Genomic DNA, 26,274 nt, shown 5'->3' with positions numbered 1-26,274 from the left:
CTCTCAAACTTCTGAAGATTATCATATGTGGCTTGGGGGGGGGGGGGGGGTCAGCATGTTTGTCCACCCCGATCTATGACCTTTCACAGTGCTACAGTTTGTTATTATTTTACTTCTTGTACAATATACAAAATACTACATAATGCCACACAAGACAAGACAACAAAAAGTCTACCAAACCAGTAGGACGTTGCCAAACAAAAAAGCCATTAAAATAATACATATAATGCTCAGGAATGTGGGATCATCATGAAGTCCGTTGACGCATCCAGCCCATAAAACTGGGGGGTTCACCTAAGGAGTGTGAGCGCCTGCTTCATTCAGGTGCCACGATCAAACCTTTGAGGGCATTCGTTGTTATTTTGTTTTATAAACTTCCAACTATAAATGTAAAAAAATCAGGAAACTTCTGTCCTCAGTGAAGCCAGAATAATTTCACTGGGACATATGGGGTAAATGAGAGCTGAGGGTGCTCAGTTATAGAACTATCATAGGATCTAGGTCAGAGTCTGGCTTCTTATATTTATTTGGCCAAAGTAGTTCTTAGGCTTTATTCATAAAACTTTCTCTATTTTCTTCTTAATTGTAAGGGCAGACCTCTCTTGATGGGTATAATTTACTACTATTCCTGTTTCCAGTAGAAGTGATTAAAAAAAAAAAGATCTCCACTGTTGTTTGCGGTAGTGTAGCCGTGTTGGTCCCAGGATATTAGAGTGACAAAGTGGGTGAGGTAATATCTTTTATTGGACCAACTTCTGGTGGTGAGGGAGCCAAGCTTTGATTTACACAGAGCTCTTCTTCTTGTCTTGCTCTTAAAAAAAAAAAGGACATTTGATTAGAAATTAAAAATTAACATGGTATGTAAAAAATGTAGAATAAAATCTTAATATTCACATTGAAAAGGCATGAAGAAAAAGGACTGTCATCAAATGATGGTCCTCAATGTGGGTTTTTTAAATTTTAAATCAACACACAACCTGGGGAAAGCTCTCTGTAAAGTAACTAACTGGGAATACCTCTGGGTGCTTCTCACATGGGGCTACTGTATTTCCACATCTCACCCATTAGGTCAATGAATCAAGAAAAGGGTTTTTTTAGAGTCTCTGAGGTATCAGTACAGGAGTGAACATTATGGTGATTTAGGAAAGTAATGGAATGAGATTATACTCACAATTATTTGTGAACTCAGTGTGCTGTCCTGACTGCCTGCAACTTGCTATGCTGAGTAATTTATGCACATTCCAGGAGGAGATCAGAAGAAAATCTCAGCCCCTCAGCTGCAGTGGCTATTCTGTCAAAGCTAATATTCAGAAATCACACTTTGTGACAAGCACATTTACAACCATAAGAGAAGCATCCTGATTTTGGGCAGCTCTATATCTGTATCTATCTACCTAAATACATAGGCAGCTGGCAGGACAGGAGGCAGCTGTACCACTCCTTTACTCCTAACCTGGGTTCACCTAGGGGAGGTGAGTTTAACCCTTATTTGAACACTGTCCTATTAAATATCTTAGCTGGAATAGCAGAAAGAGCCAGGGAATCCCCTTTTTTAGGATTAAAAATCTTTACAAATCATGCATCACGCTATCCTTTAACTCATTTGAATCCTTTGATTTGAAGAAAAAAAATAAAGCTCCAGTAACTCCCTGTATATTTGTAAATTACCCTACTTTTTTACCCAAAATGAAATTACACATCCAGGAGAAGGCTATAAAAATGCTAAGCGGCTCTTTGCATGTTCAAGTATGGTGCATATAGACTGTATAATTATTTGCCTCCATGCACTGAACAAATAATTCCTTGGATCCAGTTTCTTCAGGGGAAAAGAAAGTGACACTTCCCCTTTAAGGCTAGAGTGGTTTGTATGTGTGAGAGAGAGAGTGTGTGTGTGTGTCTCCTCCTCTTTGAGTGACACAGCAGTTAGATATGCCTATCAGTAACTTAAACCCCACAAACTCCACCTTCTAAGTGAGGAAGCTGTGGGTTGATGGAAATGTAGTGAGCAGATTGAGACAGACAGTGAATCATTAGCAAACTGCAACGCCAGGATGAACTTGTCTGGAACCTAAAAGGAGAAAACAATCTTAGAGTATTTTGCTTTACGTGGTTTTGTTAAATACAGCCAAAGTGGATCTAACAGCTGGTTGATCACCAGTCCAAGATGCTTCTGGTTTCCCAGCGGGTCATGGAGCCACATATTCCAGTAAGTAGCATGTGGAATTGATATGAACCGGAAAAGTTGTAGTTGATTTAAAAGGGCTTAATTCGTATCCAAATCCTTGCCTGCCCAGGTTTAGTGCAGTTTATAATGTGAGCGCCTGTGAGCCTGGGATTGTAAAGTTCTCAGGCGTGGTCCCTGGAAGTGCCCACCTTTTGCTTGTTTTATTCTGCAAGTTTATATTTGTCAAACCACGGCTGGGGTTTTAACAATTTAAAAGAAACCAGGTAACTTGGTGAGAAGACTGAACCCTCCACTCTGATAAACTGGTGTCAGTCTGAAAGGGCAGTTGCTTCTTGGGGTCTGTGGGTGTCTAAAATGGTGCTGAACCAAGGTGATCCCTTCGATTGTCTGGTTTTAAAAAAAGAAAGAAAGTGGGACAGGCTGGTGTGTGGCAAGAGAGATTTGAAACTCCGGGAGCTTTGCTTCAAGGAAGCAGACAAAGTGCAGCCTCTCTGTCTGGCTGGGAAGCAGCTGCCTGGCAAAGAGCGAGAAGCCTCCAACACTTTCCTCCCCTTTCTCTCTCTGATCGGTCGGTTCAGTCAGAGAACGTCTCCTAGGTCCCGGAATAGTTTTATTTCTTAGACAAACGCACCGTGTTGGTTTGTTCATGATCTGAGAAACACACACGATCCTCCTGCTCCCTGCTAGCACCAGCAAAGAGAGAGAGTACAAATGCAGATAGGAATGCCCCTGGCTGCTGCCTGCACCCTGGCACTGGGCTGAGATGATTAATGCAAAGGGTCCTTTATTATTAATTTATTATTATTATATCTCCTCATGAAATGTCTCGAAATCCGTCCGGAAAGGAAGGAGCTGCTGTCTGATTTTTATCCTAGATTAAATGCTGACTGCACAGAGACTAATAGGATTAGAAAACTGCCAATACACTCAGCCCTTGGAGCTGTAGTATCCCTGTGTAAACAGAGCAGTACAGGAAGGCTTGCTTTAGTCTAATTACTGGGGGCTTTTGATTTAAACTTAGATCAAACAGACATGGACGAATAAAACCCATCCTTTTAAGGGGACTCCCCAGCAAGGTGTCACGCACAGGTTGAGGGGTGCTAGGGGTGTGTTTGTATTCTGTTGGCAGAAAAGTCTGTGGTTATTTTTGGAGTGTGAAGTGCACACTTTGCAGGCAGGATTTGAACAAAAGACCCAAGTGAGAGCATCAGGAGCCCTCGAGTTATTCCCTCAGAGAGTTTGCAGCACAAATTCGAACCCCCTTCTATATAAAGCGGTGTGTGTGTGTGTGTAAACAGGAGTGGCCCCGGAGTGAGGCGAGAAGGTGCCAATGGAGTGTGTGAGACTCGATCGGAGACGGGGGCTGTTTTTAAAATAAAATGCATGCTGACTCACGTTTTTAAACTGTTTTGGTTTCTCATCCTGTGATTAAGAGCCGCGTTTAAGGCAGTCGCAGGGTAAACAAGCAGCCTCGCTGTCTCACTTCCCTGTCTCCCCTGTAACCTGCAGCCTTGTGATGTGGTCTCCTTCCTCCCTTCGCTTTCCTTTGACCTCCCCCCTCCCTAAATTATCTCCCCGCGGCCTGTTGCTCGGACCCCGTTGGAAGTTGCTGAGGGGGGCGGGTTGGTTTGGGTGTCGCTTGGCGTCTGCTCCTTGCCAGGTCTCCCGGCCCCGGGGTGCAGTGGGGTAGGGCTGGGGGCATTGCAGCCTCTTTTTGTTAGGGGGCTGGGGGGAGTTTGTAACCAGGGTGACTTGGAGGTTTCCCGGGGGGAGAACGGCAGTTCCCTGGAAGAAATCCGGCTTTAGTTTCCTTTCAGGCCGTTTTCCCCTGTTCCTGGAACAATAAATTAAAAAGCGGCTTTTGTTTTCCACGAGCCGAGCAAAGGGAGGGACTAAGGGCAGAGAGAGCCGCTTCTGCAGCGAGCCTCGCGTTTGTAACTGGAGATTTATAGGTTGCAGGAAAGCCTGGGACGCCCAATCGCTGTCTAACATGATCAGGGCTCTAATTCCCTCCTTGCAATTTGCAGGCTCCCGTCACCACTTTGCATCTTCCCGTCTCGAACAGATTAGCCCTCCAGGCACCCGGGTGGCTCTGCAGGGAGTCGCTGCTGGACAAGGAGCCTCCCTCTCTCCCACCGTGGGGGCGGGAAGGGGGGTGACCTCTAAAATGACCCCCCCACACTCCCTTTCCCTCCTCCCTGTCGTGCTTCCCTAGCCTGCGAGCTGCAAATGTGTCTGGTCCCTTCCCCGGTGCGTCTGGAGAAATCCCCGCTGTGCCTGGTGCAGGGGGCGCCTTCCCCTCCCCTGCCGCTGCAGGAGCTCGCTCGCTCCCTGGCATGTGGAGCAGCTAATGATCCGTGCCGAGCAGGAGCGGCGACTCCAGCGCGTCGTGTCACGCTGGTGTGGACGCCCTGCCTGCCTGCTGCCGATTGCGACACCACGGCCTGGGCTGATTGAGTTGGGGTTGGTCCTGCTTGGAGCAGGGGGTTGGACTAGATACCTCCTGAAGTCCCTTCCAACCCTGATAGTCTATGATTCCATCCACCTTCCAGGGGCTGGCGTTTCTTTTGGGCGGCCACCTCCGAGCTGTTGGCTGACACCCCCCCCCCCAGCTTTGCAACACTCTGGCGAAAGCTGGGGGTTAAACTGAGCAAGTGGAGGAAATATTTCACCTATTATATAACGTTGGTGTTTAGCCCCTAATCCGTGGTTAATTCCTAACGCCTGTCTATCTCAGAGGTCGATTGCTTGGAAAAAGGAGAGAAACTGACCCCTAAGGCCTGCGGGGACCTGAATGAGTGCATTACCTATTGCAGCCAGAAGTGAGACCCCCCCCCCCAAATCAATTTACCTTAATGTGGGAATTCTTCCTCCCCCCCCCGGTCAGCTTGCTAGGAGGAAATGGAGGCAAAAAGCATTCACAGGTGCCTTTCCCCTTCCCTGGTTTTAGCCCAGGCTGAGAGGAAGGCTAGCGGGTCCACACACAAAACTGACACTGGCAAATAATAAGCCAAATGTAGAACGTGGGCTCTCCCCGCCTTCGCATCCTTTGTTGCTTCCCTTCTGGAGCAAGATTATTGGAAAATAAAGCTGCTGATGTGAGAGATGTAACATATGGTGCCTCCATAAGAGAGGGAGCTGAAATGGCCTTGAACCTGCCCGACTGACCAGCTGTTTGCTGCCAGCAAGAGCAGCTAATCAGCTCTTCCCCTTAAAGAAACATCTCTCTTTTCTCTAGGTGCTCATAGTTTGCATACTAAATAGCATATTCTCAACAGGGGGAAAAGTAATGGCCTCACATATTGCTTTACTAGTTATTGGCATGCTCCCCAGCCCAACACGCCCACACACTGAGCATGAGAATATATTTTCTTATACATTTTATGTAAGAAAGCTGATTACAAGTATAATATTAGGGGTGGGAGGCACTATTACTGTGGTGGGAGATGCCAGATGCTTGCAAGACAAACATATGTGTTTTGTATAAGAGACGCTCAGATGAAAGGCTGGTTGAACACATATACATACATGCATCTAAGTCAAAGGCAGGCAAGAGTAGTTTGAATAAGTTACTGTATGGTCTTAGGTTTCAGAGTAGCAGCCGTGTTAGTCTGTATCCGCAAAAAGAACAGGAGTACTTGTGGCACCTTAGAGACTAACACATTTATTAGAGCAGAAGCTTTCGTGGGCTACAGCCCACTTCTTCGGATGCATATAACATATGATTCCGAAGAAGTGGGCTGTAGCCCACGAAAGCTTCTGCTCTAATAAATGTGTTAGTCTCTAAGGTGCCACAAGTACTCCTGTTCTTTTTGTATGGTCTTAAATAACCATAATCTCTCTGCTCTGGCAGTGACCATTTTCAGTTGTCGTTATGTGCCATATGTTTGGAAGGGCAAAAGAAAGCAATTTGGGAAAGATGTGTCTGGCTGGAGGGAGAAGGTGGGTTGAGGGAGAAAGATAGAAGGAAATTCCATGTTAGGAAACCATTAGCAAAGGGTGACTTCTAATGTTTTCCTGCCACTGACGTTGACAGTGACACAGATGTGTGGGTTGAAACAGGAACGTCACTGAGTTTTTAAACTCAACCAGGAAATAGTCTGTTGCTGAGGGATGAAAAACAAATACTATGTATCGTAAAGCAGGTGATAGGCAGTTAACAGCTCCTCTCTCCAGTGAGTGAAAAGCTATTTAATGGTTATCTCTGAGCAGCCCAAAGCAAGTCTTGTTATTTTCTAACTGGGTTTCTGATTACAAAAAATAGAATATAAAAATCCTTGCAATTAATAATTCAAACTCAGAAGGGCAAATATTTACAGGATTCCACTTTTAAATCCTTGAAACTGAGTAATTTTTTAGACTTTGAAGAGTGAAGGTAGCTATTTCTTGGAAGAGTTACTACTGGCAGCAGTTAAAATATCACGCCTCTTATGGCTTCTCGGTGCACAGATGTAAGAGGTGCCTTATAAATACATTGTATTGGGTATCTTGCAGTGAATTGTTCTTAATATTCCATTGTGCTACTGGACTTAATATTTTTGGTAGGTAGGGCCTACCAAATTGTGGTAGGGCCCAGAGAACCCACTCAGGGTTAGAGACCCATTGTGCTAAGCACTGTCTGAACACACAGGAAGACGCAGTTACTGCCTTAGAGAGTTTATAATCAGAGATCCCAATCTTGCAATCAGAATTCTGCAGGAACAAGGGTCAACTCGTGGGGTTATTAATTGCAGGATTGGGACCTAACTGGAAACTAGCTGCAATGAGCGTAACAAACAATTGGAGGGAGAGGCGAAGGAGAATGGGAACAGTAAATTAAGAAGGCTAAGTAGTGTATAACTTGAGAGTTCCCAATCATTTGATCGGTAAATGTCCTACGTTCCTTGAAAAGTTACCTTAAAATAACTTTAAAAAAAATAGCTGTGGAAGGATCAATTAAATCTTGTAAAGAGTGGGGTACTTAGATTTATGCAAACCGGGGGGCAGAGCCAGGGAGAAGTAGGAAGCTGGCTGAGGCTTTTAAATCGGAAGGAAATGGAAAATCCCAAAGTTTGCATTGTTCCTATCTGCTGGCCATTTGTGAGTTGTCAGCAACGTGAAACCTTTAGATGAAGGTGCTGGTAAGTTACGATTCATTAGTAATTGGTATGATTTTCAGATAAAGATAGTTAAATCAATTGAAATAACGATGGCACATTTCCAAAGAAACCTCTTTCTATCTGACAGATTTGCCACTCACTTATTTAAGGAATGATTAATATTGTACGCTGCTAATTTTCAGCCTCTATGGGGAGAGCAGTATTTTAACTCATTAGTAAGGCTTTCTGTCCAGTGTTCTCAGCCTTGCCATTTAGAAAAATGTCTTTCACACTGAAGGAAGCAGAAGACACACCAAAGCTTTGCGTTAAAATGTTTTATATCAATATTGATTTCTTTAAGGGGGTGTTATAAAGAGGTAGCTTTTATCCCCTTGAGCTCTTTGGCAATTATCTGGCTGCTATAAATGTTGATACGCACAGAATGGATGTAACTAAAAAAAATCTCTTCATCCAAGCAAAAAAGGCTGACTGTTTGTTGGAGCAGATAGAATGCTGAGAGTGTGAATAGACAAACCCATATGTCGCTGGTGAGAGAGATAAATGATGGACGAACAGGAGCTGGTTACTACGGATCAGCACAATAAACCAATTCCCATCATACACCTCTCTTAATAATATACCAGTTTCAGTGCTATTGATGGGTAACCTAGGTAGCACCAGTCAACTGTAAGTTTTTTTTTTTTTTTTTTTTTTTTTTCAACTGTTCTTTTATACATCTCAAAGAATGGTTGAGACTGTTCTAATTTTTTCAGATGTTGAACCCTAAAATTATGCAGCCCTTCATTGCTTGCCAGAAACTTTGGAGCGGGAACTTCAGAAAATTGCCTTAGAATGCCAAATGTAGAAGATACTTTGGTATGGTCATTAAGAGTTTTATCTTGTTTAAACACATAAGATGTGCCTGGTCAAAAAGGACATTGCTCCAAATTAACTAGGCAACTTGTACTGCACTTATCACTGTGGTTTCTGAGGTCCTGGTATGTTAAACTCAAATATTTCTTTATTTTGAGTGGAGGTAGCAAATGTATATCATATTTTATTGATTACATTGCTGGTAATCAGTAGAACTGCTCTGCCTTTCTTTCCCCCACTTCAAGTTACTGACAGCGTCAGGAAAACTTTGCAAAACAATCAGAATTTACATCCCTTTCTGTATTTCTCTTGCTCCTTATTATGGGGAGCACTTTTTTGTGGAAAACCAAATGCTTTGTTACTTAAAGGTTTTACCTTATCTCCCTCTTTCCTGCTGGATATTGTCACCTGCAGTTCCCTGAGAGCCAGATTGTGCCACCTTAATTCAGGATGAAGGCCTCTCTCTCCATGTGAGTAAGGGTAGCAGAATTGGGACCATAGTTCTCTACGTATGACCTTATCATTTTCAAAGCAACCAGTTCCATTGTCAGAGAGAGTAATGTTCTTTTCTCTCTGGGTGGCCCCATTCTGGTAACATGTGAGTAGTCCTACTAATATAAAAGGGACTGTGATTTTCCTCCCATGAGTAAAGGTTCACGGATCAGGCCCTGTGCCCTCGAGGAAGGGGAGTGCGAAATGCCGTACTCCCACTTCTCATGGCTGCTTGTTGGAGGAAAGGAAAGGGAAAAAAGCTGAGAAAGCTGGAGGAGACCATCATTTGGGTCAAATTTTTGCTTGGCCCTTGTAGGGGAGAGCAGTTGTGAGGGAGGTGTGAGCTTGCATAAGGCCAGACTGAATTGCACCCTCTGTGCTCTGAGTAGGACTGGTTAGCTCTGGGTATAGCAGGGAATTACTTCTCCTTATGATTATTTGTATGACCATAGCACCTAGGAGCCCTGTCATGGACCCGGAGCCCATTGTGCTCAGTGCTGTCCCTACCCCAAAGGACTTACAATCATCTTCTGAATGCCCGTGAACCTCACAATGCTCTCATGGGGTGATGGAGGTGCCAGTAGGCCTACGCTCACAAAGGGATGTGGCAGAGGGCATGATGTAGCCTCTGTATCTCCCGTTACTCCTCTTGGGGCAGTGAGACTTCCTACTACCTCTTAGTCTAGGCTCTGCCTAATCAGTGCAATGAGCCGGTGATGAGTATTGACCCATTAAAGGGCTGCTACTGACAGGAGGCACCCGGTGAGCAAAAAAAAAAAGTATTTATTTTGCAAGCTGTCCAAGCTCTAAAAATATTGTTATGAACTAGTGAAATTGTATCACTGGCAATGACCCACCTGGTCCTTCTGGTGGACCATTTCAAACTCTTGCTTCTCTCTTTGTCTCCCTGTCCCAGGCAAAGAACTTGGCAGCTTTATCAACAAGGCAGTGCTGTACAAGTACCTCCTGGAGCATGTCCTAGTTCATTAATCATTAATGAGCTGATATTTCCTTACGAATGCACTCCCAAGTAGATCCGAGAACCTCAGAGGCACCAATTTTCCTTCACGTTTTCTTTTAAATCTACCTGGTGATCTAACCACAGCAGCCCATTGTGCTCTCCAGTTTAGGAACAGACAGCTGGAGGTTCAGTCCGTTGCAGACATGATATGGATTACCTCTGCAGGGGAGGGTGTTAAGTGTCTTATTGTTTCACCCCATGTCAGGCAATCTATTGAGTGGCATCAGTGTAAGAGCCCTGGGGGGAGCCAGTTTTTTGCACCTTCCACCTTCATAGGTAATGTGTAAACCAAGTGGGATGGAAGGCGTGGGGGAGAGGTGAATAGCTGTGTAAAAGCAGTGGATCTTTTTGCAATATAAATGCTTCTCTGTCTTTCCCTCTCTAATTAGAAACCTTATTTTGAGGGGCTTGTTAATAAGACATTTTTATATCAGTCATTAGAGTCAGAGAAATATTTACTTGAACTTGACACGCACACACAAATTAGTGGAGAGTATAGCGTGACCAGACAGCAAGTGTTAAAAATCAGGACGAGGGTGCGGGGTAATAGGAGCCTATATAAGAAAAAGACCCAAAAATCGGGACATCTGGTCACCCTAGGAGAGTATCAACATTGGATGGCCACGTGTCTTATATTTTGCGTTGGTTTTTCCTTACTCTGTTCCAGTGAAGGTTCTTCTCATCTTTGAATCAAATACCTATGATTTTTTTTTAAATTAAACTCTTCCAAACCACACCCATTTAATTTGTCAGAATTATGCAACACATTTTATTTTTGCAGAGAGTAGGTAGAGCTTTGCTATTCGAGATTTACATTAAAATCAGAACCAGAAAGGTAGCTTTCTAGTTGTTAATATTAGAGGTTGATCATATTGTGATTATAAAGCCTGTCCTGCTATGTAAGGCTATTTAGTTTCAAGTTGTTGATCTTGATCAGGGTGTCTGCAACAACAATAGCATTGATTTCTAAATCACATGTTTTAAATAAGCTTTAGGTGTTAATACTGGCTATTTGAAGACTTACTCTGACTTTTGAATGTTACTCCTTTCGGTTGGACTGCAGTTGTAACGTACTTGCCAATCTCGCATGTTTTTTGTGCATATTCTGAAAGACTGGCAAGCTTTATGCTATGTTTTGTGAAGAGGGCCCGGTTTTCCTAAGCTGCTTGTCTGTCAGGGATTAATTTAACCTCTAATTACTACATTTTCTTCACAGTTTGCTGCACATGAGCATGTTATAACAAAAGCACAAAGAAGGATGCCATTTTATTTAGCCACTACTCTGAAATTAATTTAGGGGGTATAGAGTCAAACCTGACACACTCGGTGTTAAAATAATTGTGCTGGCATTAGAATTACAGTACATAAACTTGTTGCTTCTAATGATACAACGGCACTAGTGTAAATGGTGTTGTTAACTTGTTGTAGGCAGAGTTATGGAAATGATTTATAGCTAGGGAAAAATTATAATTACGGTTTCGGCAAATATTTCCCCATAAGTACTGCTTTAATCCATTCAATAATTTTGGGTGAATTTCAGGCTTTTATAAGGGTGACTTTTAAAGGGCTTCTTAATTGCAACAAACAAGCATTTAATATGGCTTGGGTTTCTTCCAGACTGGAGATTTTTTTTTTTTTTTTTAATAGAGAATATTAGGAACAACACACAAGGCTGTATAGTCTGTATGTGGAACTCACACTGACATCAGAAAAGGTGCTTTGAGAACAGAGTATGGTCCTGAAAGAAGGCGAAAAGAACTGTATTGTCTGGTGGATCTTTTTCATGCATCTCCTCGTCCTAACGGTGACCACCTCTGAGCAGGCCTACTGAAGTTACTTTGAAAGTGTAATTTATTACATATGGCTGGAAAATAATTGGTCACATATTGCTGTTTTACTTCTAGCAGAAACAAAAGGTTACTGTTTGCTTTGGGGTCATGTATGTGAGTTGTGTAGTGATGGCCCAATCCCGCAGTCCTTGCTCAGGCAAACCTCTCTCATTGAATTTGATAGGACGCATTCTCTAATTAAGGACAGAATAAAGACAGCAGGGTTTGACTCTGAAACTGGCCTTACTGAAGATGTGAAGGAACATGGCGTCATCACATGGTTTTGGGGCAGGAGTGACTAGATTGCCAATAGAAAGATGGATCATTCTCTTTGTCCTGAAGAGAATTCGGATTATTTCCAGGAATCCCTTCCTTCTATATTCTCCATCCCCAGGCCAAAGTGTACCCAGTTACTGTAAACATTTACTCCAATAACCCCTAATTTGAGGGTAAATTGGACCTAAATTAAAATCAATCAGTGTAAGGGACTGGATGGTTCAATAGACTGGTAATGAGATATGGAGCCTTCTAGTAACCAAAAGTTATATTTCATGGCTTCTTGATAGCTAATGTGAAACAAGTTGTAGGTTCCACTCCAGTTCTTAGTGGCCACAGATGTCTCTGTGACGTTTGGTACCTTCGTTTGCAGTCTTGACAAAGAGGCCAAGGACTGAATGAGCAAGGAGACTGACTAAAGCTCTCACTACCCTTTTCAAGTGTCCACTAATTTTGGTTGCCTCAGGTTCTGCGCTCTCAGTTTTGAGATCCCTAGGACCTGATTTTTCAGAGGTGTTGAACATCTACAGCTCCACAGATTTCAGTGGGAGCTGAATATGCGCTCTACCACTGAAAATCTAGCTGTAGGCGTCTCAAGTCGCACCGCCAAAAATGGAGGCAACTAAAATTAATGAACGCAGTTGGGGAGAGTAGGCATTAGCCTTTCAAGGTATGTCTACACCGCACTTTGGAGCAAGCTTCCCAAGCACAGTTGCTGGACTTGGGCTTGCACTAGTGCTCTAAAAAATTAGCTGTATAGACAACGCATTGAAGTTGCGGCTTGGGCTCTGAAACCTATCCCCTTGCTAGGCTTCATAGCCTGAGCTCCAGCCCGAGCCGCATCTTCAAAGTGCTGTCTACACCAGTGGTTCTCAAACTAGGGCTGCCGCTTGTTCAGGGAAAGCTCCTGGCGGGCTAGGCCGGTTTGTTTACCTGCCGCATCCGCAGATTCGGCTGATCACAGCTCCCAGTGGCTGCAGTTCGCCACTCCAGGACAATGGGGGCTGTGGGAAGCGGCGGCTAGTACATCCCTCGGCCCGCGCCACTTCCTGCAGCTCCCATTGGCCTGGAGTGGCGAACCGCGGCCAGTGGGAGCCGCGATCAGCCGAACCTGCGGATGCAGCAGGTAAACAAACTGGCCCGGCCCGCCAGGGGCTTTCCCTGAACAAGCGGCGGCCCTAGTTTGAAAACCACTGGTCTACACAACTATTTTTAGACTGCTAGCACAAGTCCCACTGGCCGGAGTCTGTTAACCCAGGCTGTAGGCTTGCTCTAAAATGCTGTGCAGACATATATTTACTTTCCCATCCGTGAAATGGGGCTAATGATATTCTTAAGGGTGTGATGTGACGGTTAACTAATTAAATTGCTTATGATTCATTGACGTCTTCATTTTCCAGTGCCTTAAGTCTGGCACCTTCCACATGTCTGAAACTTATATTTAAAAATAAAGTCTGCTAGCATATTACTGTGGCCCTACTAAATATGAACATTATTTAAAATCATCTCTTTGTTGCAAACTTAACATTCAGAGAAAGTTTGACTGCTGAAGCCTTCAAACAGAATGTGTTACACCCATGCTTTGGCTCCAGTGACCCAAAAAAACTAAGTTGAACTCTTTTTAAATGGACATTGCTTACTGGTGTCTTCCTCTTTGGTAGAGGCAGGAATGAAGAAAAAGCTCTCTAAGGGTGGGGAAATGAGACATGCTTCCAGGAATACATTATAATAGTTTGTTCTGAGGTTTTCACGAGGTTCTATTTGCCACAATTGATTATGTGAACATGCTAAATGGATATTGTAGTTTGTACTGTTCCATTCAAACCCTAGAAGCCTTTTCCCAATACAGTCAGATAATAGTTTGAAAATAACTATCAAATATCCATCTGGTATGGTTAACAGAAAGATACAGAATAGATACTGAAGGTAATTTCATTTTGCTATGACCAGCTGCTTCTGCTTTTACTAGAGTTTTCAGAACGCAGACTTTATGTATGGAAATAATCTCAGAACTTTTATGGTATTTCAGTAACCTAGTAGATCATGTTTAAGGACTTGGGTTTTGCCTGTTTTTCTAAGGATATTTATTTTCTTAATTAACTCTGTTGATTAAAAAAAATCACACAGGCTGCAAAAACAATTATGTACAGTACTGTAGTCGGTAACACAGGCAGAAGGTTTTGATCTGTGGCTGCCAAATGGTGACTCATTAGAAAAGAATGTTTGTTCCTCCCTTTTCAAAGAGAGTTACTCACTACAAGCAGCAAATATCTAGTTTTGATGCTACTGCTCTGAAATGCCTGACATTGCTGATGCACTAAAACATAATTCTTTAAGATTATTTGATCGCAGGCGACATTCAGATTTGTTTCACAACTAGGGATTAAAAAAAGACTACCTTTTTAGCACCTCGGTTTGAGTCTAAATAATAAAATCTAATTTAAATCAACTATATTGTGTTTTAATAATGATGGGGGTCCAAGTATTTTAACTGTGGATCGTTTAAGCTATTTTTAAACACATGGGACTAGTTCATCTCTGGTTAATTTTAAACAAATTTGCATTGGGTAATAGCGGGACATTGGCATTTGTGTGACGTGGAAGATTCTGCCTTTTACCGCCAAGGGTGATATGCTCTTCATTTTTTCTAATATTTCATCACCTAGAACTGTCAGTGAGCTGTACTCAAGAGTGACTGCCAAAATCCACCCAAAGAAGTGTCCTTCGCCCAATATCCATATTGTTCTTGGCTCTCTGAACCTTGTCTTTTCTCTCTTCTCCCCTTACGCTCCCCCATCAAATTTGTAGAGTAGGTAAAGTTTGAAATCCTCCCTGTCTCATCTCCTATGCTTCTTATTCATGGGCTTGGTTGGCTTGAACCTTACATAGCTCTGGATGGATCTTGCCTTTGACTTGAAGCAGAAGTGAGTGCATTAATGGCTTTCAGTCTTTATCAGAAGTGAATCGTGGTCACAGATCCCAGAAGGTAGATCAGCCTTAATTTCAAGTGAAAGTCCTATGTCCTCAGATAACTTCTCACGTCAGTTAAAATTCAGTATGATCATATTCCATGGGTGTAGATGAGTGAAATGTAAAATTTAGGGCAAGCGTGAAGGATATAAGTGAAAATTGGGATGCTTTTCCTTACCCCCTCAGGGCCCCTAAAGTCTGTCCGCTATAATGGAGTGATTTGATGACTTTGTAGTGTTAAACTAAAAGGATAAATCTAAGTGCCTTGGGAGTGGGGAAACAGATCCAACAATCAGAAAGCAAACAAGTTAATAAATGTGAAGTTGCTGGAGAAATGCTACTTCTAGAAGATTGCAGAGACAGCTATGACTTTTTGGGACAGTCTATTAGTATAATTATGTTCATTATACATCGTGCCATTAATTGGATGCTGTGACTGCTCTTTGTTTTGAAGGGGGAGTGTTTGGCTTTATTGGAGAAAACACTATTAGCAATAGATTTAATAAGTTTTTCAAGGTCACAGACAGAAGTAGAAAGCACCCCACTTTGTTTCTCCATCTCCTCTACATATGTGCTTTATCTGGAAAGAGTTTGACTCAGGCAGTCTTGTTTACCTAAGTCCTTCTGGCTCTGAACGTCTCCTACCAGCTCTTTTTCTTCTCCCCTCCTCCCCAAAGCTGACAAGATACACAGCTTTTGAATGACTCTCCATAGAGAGAGTTTGAAGTGAAAATTAGCCACTCTAAATTGTTTCTGATGCTCACGTGCCCAAACCACATACAGTCAGCATACACAGAAATCTTGCGAGTTGCGGTAATGTAGAATGTCAAGTGCTGTTGTGTGAGGAAACCCATAGCACTCGCCTGTATGGAACTGATTTTTTGGATGTTGTTACTTTGTGAAGATAAGGCATGAATTAATTATCGGAAGTCTTACGTAAGCCAGTAGCTTTAATTTTATCATATCTAAGGATGGCAGCAATGGCAAACTGCAGGGTAAATAACTGATACTGGCGGCTGCCAGTCCTTCTAAGTGTCTTATATCTGTAACTGCATTTCTAATATTTCATCATTTAAAATGGTCTCCATAGTAGCCCAGCACCCACTTACAGCGTCAGACTAATCCACAGAAAGTCCCTTTGTTAGTATTCACACTGTGAATAGAAATCGTTATAGACCTTTACGCTGGGATTCTGGAAAATTGTACCATTGAATGGCTTGCCACACCGAGTACAGTGGAGCAAACTGTTACACTTTTTATGAAACCAAGAGCTCAGTTAAGTTAAATTACCCTAGTGTTACATGAGTTTATAATGTTCACACGATTACAAAGGAAACGTGTTCTCGGTGTGCGTGTGCATTATTAAGCAAATGCAGCTAACCAAGACTTGCTAGTATGGACTGAAAACATTACTCTTTAGTTTCTTTAAGAAGCCTGATGAGTGTCTGTAGGTGTAGTTCGTATACAACTTCCATGCCCAGTATGTCAGCTGGGCTTAAGCTTCTGCTATGATTTCCATAGTAAACTTTATTCCCGGGGGTTTCTAATTAACCTATAAACACTTTTTGTGTTGAAACTTGCTATTCTGTTTCTCCAGCTGGACTCGCAGATAAAGGTTTTCTTTGTCCTTCACTGTGTTTCTTCAGTTTACAATTATTCTTTTCCTCCTCTTATTTTATCTTTGTTCTGCAAGAGCAATTAGACTCTTTCTTCAGCAGAAGATACGAAGTGCACCCTCTCTCTATCCATGTGCAGTGACTTTTTTCCCCTGCCAACAGGTGGAGACAGGTATTAAACTGGGGGATAAAGTGCAGGGTGGCTTGCACCTTTTTTTCCATCTGTCTCAGCTGGCAAAACAGTCTTGTATTGCCCTGTAACCATCTCAACTTTATTTTGTTAGGAGGATTTTTCTGCAAGCAAAGTCCGCTCTTCCACTGATCTAAAGCCCATCTATTAGATGACTGACCAAAGCAGGCATCTATGAATTTAGATTTAGACATTTAGTGCAGAGCTGCAATATGTAGTGTTTGGCTTTGAGCCGATGCTCGTTGTGGCATATAAGTCTCACTAGGAAGCAGGCCCACTGAGATGGCCCTGAAGATTATGTGAGTTGCAGATGAGACTGCTGCCTAAAACTCCTTCTCCTGAAGAGGTTTATGAGAACCTTGATGCACTAATTTCGTGGAAGAATAGATGCCAGTCCTCCTCCTGCCCAAGGTTTGGGAGTTACAGGCTGTCTTGAGGCTCCATCATCCTGGACATCAGAGAAGTGTTGTTCTCCTCCATTAACTGTAGTTTTTTTTTTAAAAGATTGCTTATGTAGCAGTACATCCTGATATCAGGGGACTGGAGGCTTGTGTCGCTCCTCAAAAGAAGGAACTGTAATTAATGTAGTGTAAAAAAGCAGAAGGGAATGTAGGAAAGACTTCTATGGTTCTCCCTACAAACTTTCTCCATATGTGGAAGAAAATGAGTCTCCCTTGATATCACTAGAGAATAAGGGCTGATCTATAAGTATGAATGCTCCAAAATGAATGTGTGGATGAACTCTGGTTTCCTACATGACCAAGAATACCAAGCTTTAGGTGGCATTCAGTCTGAAACTATGGTGGTTTCTGGAATGGGAATATTCTCTTTCCTATGTTCAGGAAGCTTGAACGTTCTTGATTAGTATTCATTTAGCTGTAACTGATCCAGGAAGGAATGGTTCATAAATTGGCTGGCTAGAGGAACTTGCAGTTCTTTCTGGAGTCCTCATTCACTTTTTATCTCTAGAACACTTTACAGATATCCACCAATTAATCTTCACATGATGCTTGTGAGTGAGGTAAAATTAAGTATTGGTCTTCCCATTTTACAGATGATGATGGGGAACGTAAGGCAAAGAGACTGAAGAGATTTGAAGAAGGCTGCAAAGAAATCTAGAATTAGGCCAGGTCTATGCTACAAATGTATCAATATAACGGTGTCACTCAGGGTGTGCAAAATTCATGCCCTTGAGCAACGTAGTTATAGCAACTTAACCCCCGAGAGTTTCTCCTGTCAACATAGCTACCACCTCTTGGTGTGGTGGATTAACTATGCTGATGGGAGAAACTCTGCTGTTGGCGAAGTAGTGTCTTCACTAAAGTACTACAGCGGCACAGCTGCAGCGCTGTACGTGAAGACAAGCCCTTAGAATTCAAGAGTTCCTGGTTTCTACTCCTGTAGCATGGTAATATTTCTTCCTTGAGAGAAGAAAACTGAGAGAGGCTTTGAGGTAAAGTCTTGAGGAAGTCCTAGAGAACTTAGCTGAGGTTACTGGTGGAAGGTTCAAACTGTTCCATTGGTGTTTCTCCAAGTACCTTGAGTTCAATTTCATCTTTTCAGATTGAGATTCTGTGTTCTCCTCCATTGACATTGCAATCTCTGACTCAACCATATGGAGCTTCTCTCCTCAGGATTTCTTTTGCTTGGGTGTTGAACACTCTCTCTGTAGGCCTCTTCTCAGCCAGATGTCCTATCTCAAGGAATGATAGGTCTTGAGGTGTGAGTGTATGGAGAGAGGTGTGATTCATGAATTCCCTCCGAAGCAAACATGGTGATCCTGAAGTAGGGCTACCTTTTTATTTTGGCCTCTGATTTCTTGATGTTATTCCTTTGGTCCCTGATTAGCATATGTTTAAGCGCTTTGCTTGAACTTTAAGCATGTGAGTAATCTCATTGACTATTCATTCAGTACCCCTTGACTTCAGTAGGACTACTGACGTGCTTGAAGTTAAGCGTGTGCTTAAAGTAAATTGCTCAATCAGGATCTTTCATGAACAGTTAAAACCTGTCAGCAGTTTTTGGCTTTTGAGAATTTATATCAAGAGGAGTCAATTCGGAAAGCTTAACAGCTGAAGCAATTCGTATCCAAGGAGGAATCTCAAGGGAAAAAACCTCCTTTTCAGACCTGTGTAAAGTGACAATGTGATGTCCATCTTTTGTCAGACTATCCAGCTTGGTTGGATGTAACGTGAAACCTCTCTTTGGGAAGCAGAACCTTCCAAGGTGAAGCCTGAAGTGTCTCTCTGCATTTGGTAGAACTATTGGTTCTTAGTCCCACCAGACCTACACTGGTGCAGAAAGGGAAATTTGTCCTAGCCTGAAACCTGCACTAGTTAGGCACCTTCCTTTGGTCCCGGGACAGTGGCTGGAGCATTAATCTATAACTGAAAGAAAATATTCTTTGTTTGAAGTTAGTTTCTGTTCTTACTTGTGCCCAAGTTATTGCTATGCAAGATCCAGAATAAGGAAGAAATGCTTTCCACTGATTCAGCCCTGAGCCTTCTATCTGCCTGCACCTTCTGCTGGGGGCCTAATCCTGCAGGGCAGAGAGTATCTGCTATGACTTGCTGAGACTCCTCTCCTCTCTTGCAGGCTTGAGCTTTTGGAGAGAAACTATCGGAAACCACTTTGTCTAGTCTAGATTTGACTATAAATTCAGTATCCTGCTGTTCTTGGAATCGCTCCTTCTAGCCTTAACATTCTATGGTGAGGTATCATTCAAGAGGCAGGACAGGAGAGTTGAGCTGTGCAGCCTTGCTCTCTCATTGCTAGGTTTTGGTTCAAAATGTTTATTTGTTTGGACAAGCTTTTTATTCTCCTTTTGAGAAAGAACTGAGGGATCAGCAGAAACAGACTAAATTGATGAAGCAAATCAGTTATCTGGCAATCCATTTATTTAAACTTTGGTATTTAATTTGATAAGCTCTTCTCTTGCGTTTCTTTGCTTCCGCTCATTAGCCAGTATTCTTCTGTGCTACCGCTTGGAGGATTGTACGTCAGATAGCAAAATGACCAGAATATGCCACTCTAAAATGACTTTTAAATGTGATTCAAGCAGAACTGTAGATAATAGGAATAAAAGAATAGCTGTTTAATGGTGTTATCAACGGGGAAAGAATTTAGGCAGGATTATGAAAAAGAGAATTTTTATTAAGAGTGGAGGATCTAGAAGAATGAACTGATATTCCTCTGGGTCTCTGAGCAATCAATTTCCCTTTCTAGTATTCAGTTACTGCTAATTGTATTGATTTTTATCAAATATGTGTACAAATCAATTTTATATTTTAGTGCTGTTAAAAGCTTCCTTCCTTCCTTATAAGCATTAGTGCCCTGATCATTTTAATTGTCTCATTTTTAATGCTCTGATTTTGCTGCATATTTTCTTTAGATTACTGTTTATTTAGACCTTTAATTGGTTAGGGATTACACCTCTTCCCCGATATAATGCTGTTCTTGGGAGCCAAAAAATCTTATCACGTTATAGGTGAAACCGTGTTATATCGAACTTGCTTTGATCCGCCAGCGCGCGGAGTCCTGCCCCCCCGGAGTGCTGCTTTACCGCATTCTATCAGAATTCGTGTTATATCAGGTCGCATTCTATCAGGATAGAGGTATATATGTAGATGTTTAGGGCCTGATCAAACAGACCTCACTCAAGCAAGAGTTCCCTGAGCTTAGTGGGACTGTTTACTTGAGTAAAAACTGTAGAGATGGGCCCTCCTATTGACTAATAATACAGGATGGATAGAAAAGTCCATATAGCATGACCCCACCCCAAACACCAAGGGGTAGGTACATGAATTGTACTGTACTCAAGTTCAGATAAATAGAGACTAAGGATAGAATAATACTGACTCAGATATATTATTAATAAATAGATTATGAATATGAAGTCGGTGGTAAAAATTAAACTTTTAAAATAATGCAAGCTGTTTGGGATGGACAAACGCCTCCATTTCTGGTCATTGAGTAGCTCATGCCCTTACAGCAAAGTAGTTATCTGAGACCTCTCTAAGCACAGGAAATGTATGGCGCTCAGAACAAAATAAACCAACATTCTCCATTTGTGTTTGTTTATGCCCATGGCAGTTTAAATTGTTTCTGTCAAACTTACCTATTTTCCAAGATATCACTCTTTTTTTTTTCTCTTTTAAAGGAAAGTACACAGCTTTGAGTTCAAGAAAATATATATCCTTTTATAAGTAAGGCAGAGAAATTGACTCATATAATTGAAGTGGTTTGGTCTGTGCAGAGGGCTGTCAGGTACTGTATGATAGACTTTGAACTTTTAATAGTGTGAGCACTAGTAATGAGAACCAGAGGAGTTAGGACTCTGCTATTCCACTTACCTCCAACTTTAATATTACACTGCAGATTTTATGATACTGTGTTTTCTGCTCTCATTGCCAAGTCACTCTTTGGAGGAGGGGAGAGTTGTATAAACAAATGTCCAGATATATGGGAGTATCTAATTTAAAAAAAAAATCTCCTTCCATAAAGAAGTCTAACATCATGAGAGACTTAAGTTTTAGATTTTAAACAAAAATTGTTCTCTTCCCCAGTCCTGCTGATGTTTCTTCATAACATAGCAATCCCTGCTGAGAAACTGAGTAAAAACCACAGGCTTCTTTGCTTGTCCTATCTGCCAATAACTGCTCCCAAATCCAGCAGTGCTGTGGTGAAAGAATGCACTTTCCAAGCCGTTGTATGTGCTGTGATCTGTATTGCCCAATGTAGCTCCCATTTAGAATTTTTTTTTTATTGAGAAGCCAGGCAATCAATAGTCCTTTTTATCCCTACTTCAGAAGGAAGTGGCATCATTTTATACATCATAGCACAATTTCATCACACCGACTGGCTGCCATAACAGCTTTTCTTGCTACTGACTGTTTGATAGTTTCTGGTACAGTATAGTCACTTAAAGCATAATCATCTATACAGTATTTTAAAAGCTGGTTAAGAGAAATGAGTCTATTATTGTTTGATCTGTGTAGAGAGTAGGATACCTAGCTGCATTGCAAGTTGGAGTGAGGGTGGACATATTCTGCTTATATTAATAGATGAATGCCTATAGAAACTGGCATGCCTTATACCCTGAAGGGGAAGTAAGAGCTCTGTGGGAAGAGAAGCTGTACTAGTGTTGCCTCTGGCTTTGCATAATATTGCAAACTGCAAGTCCATTTTTGTCATGAGGTTTCTGCAGCATGCCCTGTATTAGGAATCACAAACTGGATAAGCTACATGAGGGGTCATTATAACACAGAGAAGATAAATGTACCGGTTCTGCTGGAGGCTGTCCTCAGGCTGTTTGTTATGTGTCTCTAACACTGTCACTACATCACACACTTCCTCGATCTCGGTATTACTCTACAAGCCTGTCTAATGGGAGCCTCTGTTGCTGATTCCGGCTTACCCTGACCTACTTCTTTCTTGTGTCCCAGCAAGCTGTCAGGAGCTATCAGAGCATTGGGAGCTGAAATAAACACTCACTGAGGGGAAAAGCAAGTCTGTCTCCAGTGAATGTAATTAGCTTTGTTTAACTGGCTTGTTTGCTTTGTAAATCGCATCATTTTTAGTCAAATTTAGGGTGTAAAAATATCTGTAATTAAAATCAAATGGTGCACGACCTCATTAAAGTCAAGGGGTTTAGAAGTTCAGCAGAAAAAGTGTTTTAAGTTACGACGTGTGCGGTATGCCTACAGTTTTTTGGGAAGAAGAATTAAGGATACTTCTTCTGAAGAGTAGTTTATTATTGCAAAGTTCATGTCTTTGGACTTTTCCTTGAATTTGATAATTGAGACTTGGATCTTTATATCAAGTAGTGCAAGTTCACAGGGTAAAGTTTTAGAGCTGCTGCTTCTTTTCTCGCTCTCCTATGAGCTAAGCATCAATACAGCATGTATAGGTTGAATCTCCACTGCTTTAACAGGACATAATTTAAAACATGCCTCCGTTCTGCGGGGCTGTGTCCTTTTTGAGTGTTGGCCACTGAAGTCATTTTGTAGTTGGGCTATGCTAGACAAATACAGAACTAGGTTGGCAAGGCTTCATTTTAATGCAAGACAAAGACCTGTAGTGCTTTTATCAGAGTGCATGTTGGAATCCAGTTTTTCAGATACCATACTGCATTAATTTTGAGAATTGATACGCAAGGGCTCCATCAATGTAGGATCTCAACCCCTCTTCTGTTGAAGTTGTTATTGACACAAGTCCTGTGATTTCAGTGGTATCATGATCTGCCTATAATGTAAATCTTCTAAATAAAGACCCTTCTTCTTGCCTCATCAGAAACACTGTTTTCACATTCTTAGGGTTTCCCCCCCCCTTTACATTGTGAATGTACAGACATACCCACATAAACAAATGCTTTCTAAGACTACGTCGGTTACACATCCTTGCACTGAACCAAAACATTAACAGAAATGGACTAAGGTCCGAGACAAATAATCCATCAAAAAGAGCATGTTCAAAAGAATAAAACTTGCCGCTGTGCACCAAAAGTTAAAATGCAACAGAGAAATTACTTTGTATTAATTCGATAACTTCCATTGTTGTTGGCAGTAGAAGACGACCTGAAGAGGAGTTCTGTGTAGCTGAAAAGCTTCTCTCTTTCACCAGCAAAAGTTAGTCCACTAAAAGACATTGCCTCACCCACCTTGTCTCTCTGTGTATTAAATCTGTTTCACAAAGCCGCAGGATTCCCTTCATCTCTGAAAAGAATGAAACGTTGTTCAACCAAGTGAGATTCAACCATCTACCCTACTGAGATGTATTTATGGTACCGTAACTTCACGGAGGAACATAATGAACAGCTTATTTGCTTTATGACATTTTATACAGTTCACTGACACACTGCATGGTCTAAAACAAGATGGGAAGGAGAGATGCTGTTACTTGGGTGCTTGTGTTTTTGGAGCCCTTTTGGCCCCACTGAGCTGTGTGCACAAGATACAGGGAAACTGCCAATCGTATGTCATTCAAACAAAAAGAGACGTACTGCAACAGATGACTTTTTTTATTATTATTTAAATCGCCAGCCACACATTAAGGTTAATAAGACTTCTTGGAGGATCAGATATTTCCTTGTTGAGTCAAAAGAAGAAAAAAATGGTCATCACCCTGGTTACTTGATTTATATACTACATCCCTTCCCCCTGAAATGTTGTGGGTTTTTCTTTCTGGTACACTCTCTGGGACAATCTTTGCTCTCAATGTAATTCCATCGACATCATCATCTGGCCCTGCATCTCCTTTGCTCTTGGAAAGTGCCAGGAATACGTTGGGCACTGCTGCAATCAGAATAATAAGTAGTTAATTGTGGGCTTCTCATATTTGGCTGGGGCTATTTCATTAAGTGAAGCTTTGCTTAGAGGACACAGAAAGGGACAATGTTCGCTGAGACTTCAGCCATTTAGCTTAAATCAACCTCCTCCTACTGCTATTGACATATCAAGAGAACCAATGAGGCATGTTTAATTACGCATGCACTAAGTTTACAATTAGTCTGCAGCTAGTGACAGGTTTTTTTCGTTTGATGCAGCAAGGAAAGATTTGATCCTGCAAGAGGTCTTATTAGCCTTAATGTGAGCAATTTTATCATTTTAAATTTAAGTGGCGTGTTCTTAGCTTCTAGGTCAAATAATTTAATCTGATGCTCTAATGTTACGGGTTTAGCAACCCTTCTGCTTCCTCTCTGCGTGTAATAAGTCACAAAAGTATGGCTTGTTGCTTGATAAATGGGTTAACAGTATTCACAAGGCAGGTAATAGAAATCCATATTAATAGGTGGAAATTGGCTCTTGATGCTAGGCAGGAGAGTCTAATGAAAGTATTATTGTTAGTTTTAGCTTCCAGATCCTCTGGAAGCTGATAGCTAAATACCCATATTACAACCTTATTACCTATTTATCACACCATATAGCTTACTGGATGTTTATTAAATTACATTCATGTTTACTGCCTGTTTGTATACTTTTCACTGTATGTGTTCTCAAAGGAAATTTTCTGGAAGCATTTCAGAAATGCATAGCTATTTTCCCATTCTCTTTATACACTGCAACGATCGTTGCCAACTGTCGATATACAAATAGCTTGGAAATTTTAATTGTTTCCTGCTAAGCTGCTAGAAGGAGCTAAACCAACTCTCTTTAGTTTAGGAATAATAGGTAAAATATCTGCAAAAAGCATTGTGTTCCTAGGAAGGGTAAAATTTATTCTAGCCATAAAAACAATGTCCTAAGAGATGCACTTACTTGGCTTCAAATGCAATTTATCAGTAAGTGGCTTCATCAAGGGTTTTTTTAGATATATCCTTCTAAACACTTCTGGTTCTTTTGAGTGGTGTTGTTTTTTTTAAAGTACTAAATAAGATCAGAAAAGGGAAATTTGGTATTTCAATCACATCTATAATTTCTCCTCTTTATGGAGCTTCTCAGCTTTACATTTGTTCTTATTTTCTTTTTAAACAGCACTTAAGATTTTCTATCTAGACAAGCTGCTGCCTTTTTTTAAATCTCTCTAATCTGATGGATTCCCTTACCCGGAGTGGAACAAACATCCCTTGTGTACTCTTGTGGAGCCTCAGAACCACAAAGAGGCTTCAGTAAGTTCCAGGGGATAGGAGGAGGATGCAAGTTTGTTACCTGGTTTTTGTGCTGGTTATGATGTCTCCTTCACAAGTCCATTTGAGAGCCTATGAAACAGCAGAGGAGATGGATAAGAATTGAAGAACTCAAGAGCTTCTCACTCATTTCCAACCAAGGCCAACCCATACCCATTCCCAACTCTCTCTAGGCACCGGTATCCTAGTGGTTGATGCTATACTCAAGATCAGAGACGCGGTAATGTTCAAGATTTCTTTAAAATGTATTTTTGTCCTCAAGCCGCACAGGCCCATGACTGGAAGTTTGTACCAGTTTATATTTACTTAAACAATCCCAAACAGGAAACTGACTTCTAGTCTTACTCTGAGAAATAACTGTAACATGTAGGAGGAATATGTAATCTTTCTGTTCTCCTAAATCATTAACAGATGCTTCAGAAATACCAGCGCTTGGTGTATCAGGCAGCCCCCAAGTAAGACGAACGCAAGACTCTGATCCGGCATGCTGATCCATGTGGGTTTAACCTTTGTGCCCACCTAGAGCCCCATTGACTTCAGGATGCTCTATACTGGTAGATATTTGTGCCTGCACTGAACTGTTGAAATCAATGGGGCTCCTGGGTTCAGAGGTCTGCCCAACGGGATCAGCTTGCAGGATCTGGTCCTAAAATGGCAGTGACTGGGATCTTGATTCACATCCATGTCTGTCTATCTACTCGAAGTTTAGCGTTAGTGGAATATTGTATTAATCCCCTGGTATTATCTCTAAGATACTGTGGCTTGAACCACTCTTCTTGGCTTGTTTTTTAAAAATACTTCCAAATGGTTCAGTTCTGTACTGATGAAGTGACAGTAGTACAATTACTTTTGCTTTTTAATAACCATTGTTGGTCACTGACCATTTTTGCTTACTTTCTTTCCAAACAATAACTGCTATTATTAGCTGTTCTTTGAAGGAGCTTGATCACTAACATGTGCATGTTTAATCATGTATGTAAATTGTAGTGATTGAAAATATTTATAACTTCAGATTATACCCATGTTTGAGTTTGTTTTGGAGCTTTCTAGAGCTACTCTGCACGCAGTTGGAAAAACTCAGCACAGTGCTATAAATTATTGGAGAAGGGGGGAAGATATTA

At 41.6% G+C, this 26,274-nt stretch overlaps 1 protein-coding gene across 6 annotated transcripts in view; it reads left to right on the top strand.

Annotated features, from left to right (window-relative positions):
* The window catches only part of MAMLD1 (mastermind like domain containing 1), a 345,220-nt gene that overhangs the window by 246,744 nt on the left and 72,202 nt on the right, over positions 1–26,274 (top strand). For 2 of the 6 annotated variants that reach the window (XM_005298996.4, XM_008169052.4), the window contains exon 1: positions 1,963–2,206. The exons of 2 other annotated variants lie outside the window; for them this stretch is intronic. In XM_005298996.4, coding sequence (XP_005299053.1) covers positions 2,165–2,206 — 42 coding nt within the window. In that variant the 5' untranslated portion in view covers positions 1,963–2,164. Of the gene's footprint in view, positions 1–1,962; positions 2,207–26,274 lie in introns of those variants that run through there. 2 more of the 6 variants (XM_065557323.1, XM_065557322.1) reach the window with 1 other exon arrangement.

This window comes from Chrysemys picta, chromosome 9, assembly GCF_011386835.1.
Source record: "Chrysemys picta bellii isolate R12L10 chromosome 9, ASM1138683v2, whole genome shotgun sequence".
NCBI lineage: Eukaryota > Metazoa > Chordata > Testudines > Emydidae > Chrysemys > Chrysemys picta.
The sequence above is the reverse complement of the archived record's forward strand: the minus strand, read 5'-3'. Positions and strand labels throughout refer to the sequence as shown.